Genomic DNA, 8,243 nt, shown 5'->3' on the forward strand with positions numbered 1-8,243 from the left:
ATTATTATTTTTTTTTCATAAAACAAAGTTATAATGTCAGAACATCTCTTTTCTGTTCAAGGGTAACAGATGGTGATTTATACTGCAAGAAACGGCAAAAACACTTAATGCTTGACTGTAAACTTTCATTATATGACAAAATGCTGCATAAAGGATTTTAGTTTGGAATGACATAAGACGAATAAATGATGACAAAAGCTTCAATTTTGGATACATAATTCCTTAAAAAAAACATACAAATATAACTGAGCAAAAGAAAACACGCTATTATGTCTACTGTGTCTATTACTACTATTATAAATATTACAGCCTAGTCTCATTGGAAACTGTAAAACTACAAACAAGGAACTATTATCAAACTATAATTTTAGTAAAACAACAACTTTTATTCTTCATCACTTTAAAATATAATATAATATAGTGCACTTTGACGTTTGCTTCATATCCAGCTTCATATATATGGCTATTCTAATATAGTAAACTTGCTCGGTAGCTCACCTGGTTTAATGAGATTAGTGTAGGTGGAATGTTATTTTCAAATGCAGTTATAGGACTTTAGCACCACATTTCATTTCTAAACTGCCTTGATGCATACAACAACTGATGTAATAAATGTCACATTCATGTTCATCTGTTTTTTATATCAAACACACTTTTAGTGCTATTCACATTGAAAGTGTGCACGAAGCAACGTAATGTAATTTTGCATAAATTTCAGCACAAGCACTTTTTTTTTCTTTTTCCAATGAACCTGAGTTGAAATATTACTATTTGTTATATGCTTATCACAGAAGAAAGCTGAAGAACATGGAATTATGTGCTTGTGAAGAGAAAATGTTGATTGTAATGAGGAATGCTGAGAGCAGCAGAGGACAGCCAATGTCACAAAGCACCAGGCCTGGGGAGAGAGAGAAATCTTAATGACTTTTCTGACCCTCAGTTGAGAAAATCCCAGCAGCCTCAGGGAGTCTTGAAGGATTAGACTGCCCACTATGCAAAAGACAACAAGCCTTTGTTACTCCTGTAAACAGAACATATTTCCTTCTGTTCAAGACATTTTACTCTCAAACAAGAAACGGTGATATCATTCATATTCAGATGTCGTACACATACATTTCTGTATGTTAGGAGACTGAAAGACACTGCAGTGCACAATATCAATGCATTGACATCATCTACAATGTAAAGCCTTTTAACTTTAGAGACGTGCATATTTTTTACAAACCCTGTAAGAAGGGTTTGGAACTGAAAATTGCTGGAATTTCTAAGAGGGCATCGCCGCAGGTGACAAAGTTCAATACTCAGACTCTCATTTACAAGTAAATTACCTTTTTAATGGCAAATTTATTTATAAATGAAATCTAGATGGAACTAATGAAAGTAATTTGCTCTCTTTGTATTGATGAATTTAATTATCATCAGAGCTCAACAAGTGTGAAACATAACTGAAACACTGCCAATGTGTTTAAAAATCACACCAAACAAACTGGAATGTGTATATGCTAAATTAATGATGAGACATGTTTTAATATTAAAATAATTAATACATATGCATTTCATTCATTAAAAATCTCAAGGACTCATAAACATTCATACAGCTGTAGCTATGCATACATCAAAGTTTAAGTCTAAACAAAAAAAGGTTTAGAAAGACACTTTGTGTACTTATAAATATGATTAATACTAATAGGATCATGGATGACATTATATTATGGCATGATGTTTTGAATTCACGTGGGTGTTAAATAATATCTTATTTTTTAATGGTTTATTCAACTCATGTTTTTAAACCTGAAAAATATTGTGATATCACAGAAAAAGCTAGTTTATTTCTATTTGGGCATGATTATAGTTCTTGCAATTTCATAACTCAAGAGGCACTCAAGTCTCTGAAGCTTTGCTGTAATCAAAGTATGATTGGTATAAAAAAAATCTAGACTGTCTATAAAAATTATTTATCCATGCACCACTTAAAATGCACAAAAGGTCACTGCGCTCATGCGGAAAACAGCAGAGCACTAGAAAAAATACCACAATTTCATTGGTCTGCCCCTTAAAAAGGATATATTTGACAGAGAGGGTTGATGGTGGGTGGCTATAGAATATTTATCCCATTTCTGAATGAGCAAAGAATCAACCAACCTTGAATAGCATCTTTCACTGATGAAGGGTTTCAGAGCCCTTTCAAATCACAATATGTGGGCTGCACCAGAAACTTCAATCCAGCTAGAAGCAACTACATAAAAATCACCAAAAAAACTTATTTTGTCAAGAGTGTCACAAAAAAATGTCTCTCAAAGAACTGAGAAAGCTTTCAAAGAAGATGAACAAGAAATGTAAAAAAGAATGTCATGATCAAAGCTCATATTTCACAGCTGCACAGAATGTGACATACACACTTTTTATAGGTAATTATGCTGAGCTAACCACACAGAAATTATGATAGAAAGCACTATTTACAGTATACGGTACAGTACAGTGCAAGCAAATATCATCAAAGCTGCAAAAGCTGTGAGACTCACAAAAGACATCCTAAAAGTAACACAACCACAACAAAAACTGAGATGATCAGTGGCTGTTGGACAAAATAACCCATGATTTGGAACAAAAGCCTGTATTTTAGAACCTACTACAAAAAGCCTACATAGGACTTATTCAGTGTTTACAAAAACGTTTCTCTTGAGGTCTATGCGCTTTATAGTTTTCGGCAGTCTCAGCGAACATTTTTGGGGCAGACTGCTCTCCCAGATCATTTGGGGGAAGAGGGTAAACAGATTTGCTGATAATATTAGTTTACACATCATTGCAAAGTGATAATCAGAAAAAGTTGCTAATGCCAAGTAATTAATGAAAGCTTCTCCAGTGGCCACTGCTGTGAGGTTAACACTGAGGATTCCGACATTAAATCAGAATGAGAAAATCCTTGTTTTTTTTCCATGTCAACAGTTTTGAATTTTACAGGAGGAGTGGGGAAAGCCATCAAATGGTTTTTGCATGTGTCAGCTTATGCGATTTTGCAAAAAGTGTCCCTTGTTGTGCATGCTGTGATGCTGTTTAGTCTTTACTGGTGTTGCAGTGCCACCCTTTTGAACAGCCAATGAATTACCAAGACTGATAACATTGAACAGTACTAAAGGGGAGGTGACAAGCCTCACAACCAAAACATAGTGGAAAACTTTTTGCTGTACACAAACTTTTCTAACCATAGTGTCCATGTTGTATATATAGTATTTAAGGGATAATGCAAAAATAAACCCCCAGCAGGATGATTACCATCAGTTTGGCTTCATCTTGGAGGGGTTTATTGCAATAATGACCATCTGACTGGCTTAGTACACACCTACTTGGCAAATAAATATATACATACAAATGAAGTTACATAGCACTGATCATTATTAAGAAACGTCTGACTGTAGAATATTGCACTTGACCAATAAGAATAAAGTTCCACAGAACTGTGTAATAAATTAATACAATTTCTTACTATTGCGGAAACAGAGCACAAGCAAGAAACTGACTATATATATATATATATTCTAAGTCGTTGTGTCCACCCTGGACCTGTGGGTCCTGAAATACGTCCACCCTTTAATCTTCTAGAGCAACGGCTCTGCATGTAATTGCGCTGCAAATTGAACACTATAAAGTGGAAATCTTACCACTCGAGACTATGTGTAGGAAGAGGCGAGCGTCTGAAGCTCTGATGGCAGCAGAGTACTTGTCCTCTTTCCCCGGGACCTGCACTTTCCGCTCGGGCATGATTCGGACCCTGAGCCGGCCTCCCTCCGCCCCCAGCCACCACTCCAAAATCCGCGTTAGGTCCATTTCCAGGAACACAACCGGCGCGTCCTCGTACACATGCAGCCCTCCGCACCCCGTTTTAACCATCTCCTCGCCCACCTCCACCACAACTTGATTGGACTTTCGACTGGCGGTGGTCAAACCCAAATTCAAAACTTTAGGCACTGGCCGCTTCTGTCGATACGGGAGCTGTCCAGTGCTGGATCTGTTGACGTTCATCGCTGCCAACTTTACATCAAGCAACCCAGCGATGGTTTTTTGCAACGGAACGCAGCGCATGAGCAAGTTGGCGCGCACCGTGTAACATCCGTTAAACGACAGACAGTCTCCGTTAAGCGGGCGCTTTATAAACAGAGCCAAGTAGTAACGCAACAGCGACGGGACGGCGAAATCCACCGAGAGCGTCTTCCTTTTGGTCCGAGAGGTGGAGGTCTGGTTGGAGTCCTTTCTGTCGGTGCCGTTGATGAACGCGGACGTGGGAAAAGTAGCAAGTGCGTCCGCGGTTCTCTGAGAAGCGCACTGCAGCTCGGGTAGAAATGCCGCAGACCAAAGAAAAAAGTAGAGTATCCGCGCAATCATGATTTAGGCTGAAAATATCCTGTTTTCTGTTGATTCTGCTTTCACTCCGGCACCCTCACTCTCTCCAAATGGGGTGCTGAATCGGGAAACGAATGGAGAGCTAGTCGAGTCTACATTTCTTCTCCTTGTGCATTAGGATGTGTTTGCTTTTATCAAAGCTCTTAAGGTTGCTGTTTAATTCCCGCATATTAAAGACGAATCATCCACAAAAATATTTCCTTTGGTAGGCTCATTAACCCGCACAAAAAAGATTTGCCTCTCGAGCTTCTTGGTATGCCTAACAAGTTCTCTGGGGCTGCTCAAAGGCTCCTTGTATCTGCATGCGATACCTCGAGCAGAGGTGCAGTATCCTCTTTTTAAATATCCTCAACAGTCGTATAACAACAGATCCTTACACGTTTAACGTGTGCACTTTTCGACAAGCCAACATATTTACACGACAAACTGCGCGCGCTGAAATCAAACATAATCCATAGCTCACCGCGTTTCTGCCGACCGTAAGCAAAAGTTTATTTTTAATATACGGTACCTGAGAATACTTTTCGCCTTTTTGGACGTGGTCTGTCTAAATCGAGCGGGTCTTACCTGCGCAGCCAGTCAAAACGACGGAGCCTTTTCAGAGCGAGCTGCTCATTTGAGGCTGCATATGCCGCGTGTGCGCGAGCCCTCTGTGCGCGTGCCACCACGGAGCTCCGCTTTTTTCTTTTTTTTTTCTTTCGGGTTTTGTGAAACTCACTTCTGCATCTCTTTATGACGTCACCAGCTGAGGGACGCGTTTCGAGCCTCTTAAAACTACCGTGATTGGAGTCGACGCTCGTTACAGCGCTAGAAACTCACTCACACCTCCGTATGGCGGCATTGCGCCGTAATTAGTTTTTAATGAATATCTGTGTATGACGAGCATCGCCTCCCAATAATTTAGCTACTCAGAGAATCATTCACAGCCTCTGCAATTATGTCACTCCACGTAGCAGAGCGATTGCATCGAGCGCTTAGATGCGTAAAAACGCAGACACGCACTTTTTATTTAGCCTCTCAAAAAAGAGATGTGCACCTATTCTAATCAACTGAAGTATAGACTACTAATTGCATTATTAGATAAACTACACTATTCTTTTCATTTTTTTGTTTTATCAGTTTTACAACAATCCTAAATTACACCAGTGCCACAGAGAAGGTAGGTTAAACAATGCAATAAAACATTTAAATAAATCACTCTTACCCATCTTCTAGACTATAAAACAAATTGAATCCACGATTTTTAGGAATATAAATAGCCTATTTAAAGTTTAAAGTTTTAAAGTTTTCTGGAAAGCTTTGCTTATAGATAGATAGATAGATAGATAGATAGATAGATAGATAGATAGATAGATAGATAGATAGATAGATAGATAGATAGATAGATCTTGCTTCGTTAACTCTATACATAAGTTAAAACTTAATTAGTTCTATTAAATTCGTTTTCAAATTAGCCTATAGGATAGCATGGATCATCAAGCTTTGAAAAACCCTGTGGAGTTTATGCCAGCTCAAGTGCATGGTTTCATTAAAGCAAAACTAGACCAACTAGAAAATTACAAATATTTGTTTCTCAAATATATCTATATATATGTGTGTGTGTGTGTGTGTGCATGTTTATGTGGTTTATGAGGACACAAATTTGCATAATGACATGGGTATGACAGAGGTATTACAATATGAATGTGGTTTATGAGGACACTGCCTATGTCCCTGTAATTCAAAAGGCTTAAAAAACATACTAAATTGTGTTTTTTTGAAAATCTAAAAATGCACAAAGTCTCCTGTGAGGGCTAAGTTTAGGTGTAAGGTTGGTGTAGGGCAACAGCACGCACAGTTTGTTCAGTATAAAAACCATTACGCCTATGGAGAGTCCCCATAAACCACAAAAACCAACATGTGTGTGTGTGTGTGTGTGTGTGTGTCCGTCATAAAAGAAAGTTATGAAATCATTATTAAGTGTATACCGATTTTCTTTTCCTCCGCTAGATGGGAGTATGGCGCACTCATTGGTCTGATCCCTGCCATCGTGACAAGCTCATTAATGCTCTCATAGCACAGGGATTTTAACAGCCTGCCATACGGGTGTGTTATTATTCCCGGAAATAGAGTGACTAATTGCGTGCTGTATTATAATTGTTATGGTATGAATGAGACATTCGTTTAATGGTAAGGTTGTTTAATTAAGACAACTTTTCTGTAAGTCTTGCATTGCTGAAATCAGATTTGACATCTAGAGATGGTATTTCCTGCTACGTTATGTAAGCCAGTGCATCAAAATAGGATGATGACAGTGCCAGGTCAGATTCAGGAAAATAGTACAGTCTTGGTTTCAATTCGTTTGGGATGTTTTTAATTTTCAGGATCTAATCTTTCAAAATTATAATAATGCATTGAGAATATATATATATATATATATATATATATATATATATATATATATATATATATATACAATATATATTCTGGATCTAAATACAAACTCATAATTCATCTAAACATGTACATTTTTTAGGAAATTTAATGAAGTCTCTAAGGACAGTTCATTGGAAAAGAGGGAGCAGTGTTTGTTTTGTGAATTAATCTTTTTGACAAACGAAGTTGACTTTGAATGTCTTCAGAGGAGTGTGTGTGTCAAGTCAAGTCACCTTTATTTATATAGCGCTTTTAACAATGTAAATTGTGTCAAAGCAACTGCACAATATCAAAAAAGGAAAATAGTGTGTCAATAATGTAAAATGAAAATATATAAAAAAAAGATTTTCAGTTAAAGGCATTTCATTATTGAATTCAGTCATCCAGCTCAGTTCAGTTTAAATAGTGTCTTTGCAATCAGGTCGACGATATCGCTGGAAATGAAGTGTCCCCAACTAAGCAAGCCAGAGGCGACAGCGGCAAGGAACCAAAACTCCATCGGTGACAGAATGGAGAAAAAAACCTTAGGAGAAACCAGGCTCAGTCGGGGGCCAGTTCTCCTCTGGCCAAACAAACCAGCAATTCAATTCCAACTGCAGCAAAGTCAGATTGTAAGGGCTCAACTGGTTCCAGTGGTCTTTCCCGATGGCTGTCTAAGTGGTGGGGTCCTCACTGGGGATCTGTCTCTGGTGCTCATCTCATTGTCCTGGTCTCCGCTGACGTTCAGGGCTGTAGAGGTCGTCTCTGGGTGCTGATCCACCATCTGATCTGGATACGGACTGGATCTGGTGACTGCAGTGACCATCTGGGCTGGATACAGACCGGATCGGGTGGCTACGGTGACTGCGGATATGTCCTCGGGGCTCATCCAGGTGTCCGGCCTCCGCCGACGATCAGGGCCACATACATCATCTCCCGGCACCGATCCACCATCTGATCCGGACACGGACTGAGAAACAGAATAGAAACAGACAAATATTAGCGTAGATGCCATTCTTCTTATGATGTAACGAGTACATCATGTGTTATGAGGAGTGTTCCCGGTTCCGGTTGATCTAATTAATGCAGCCTAACAATCCTTTAATGGATTTGAATAATATAAGTGTATTAGTGTGTTATGTGTAAGCCAGGTTAAAGAAATGTGTCTTTAATCTAGATTTAAACTGACAGAGTGTGCCTGCCTCCCGAACAGTGTTAGGTAGATTGTTCCAGAGTTTGGGTGCTAAATAGGAAAAGGATCTGCCACCCGCAGTCGATTTTGATATTCTAGGTATTATCAAATGGCCAGCGAACACAGTGGACGTGGAGGACTATAATGTGATAAGAGCTCGCTCAAGTACTGAGCAGCTAAGCCATTCAGGGCTTTACAAGTAATTAACAAGATTTTAAAATCTATACGATGTTTGATGGGGAGCCAATGCAGTGTTGAC

General features: G+C 38.7%; 1 protein-coding gene across 1 annotated transcript in view; it reads right to left on the reverse strand.

Annotated features, from left to right (window-relative positions):
* Nucleotides 1-4,380, reverse strand: part of LOC306850160 (ALK tyrosine kinase receptor) — a gene marked incomplete at both ends in the record, with an annotated part of 456,170 nt that extends 451,790 nt beyond the window's left edge. The window contains one exon of the mRNA XM_079385625.1: nucleotides 3,660-4,380. Coding sequence (XP_079241751.1) covers nucleotides 3,660-4,380 — 721 coding nt within the window. The remainder of the gene's footprint in view (nucleotides 1-3,659) is intronic.
* Nucleotides 4,381-8,243: the final 3,863 nt, after the last annotated feature.

Source organism: Barbus barbus (genome assembly GCF_936440315.1).
Source record: "Barbus barbus genome assembly, chromosome: 30".
Lineage (NCBI taxonomy): Eukaryota > Metazoa > Chordata > Actinopteri > Cypriniformes > Cyprinidae > Barbus > Barbus barbus.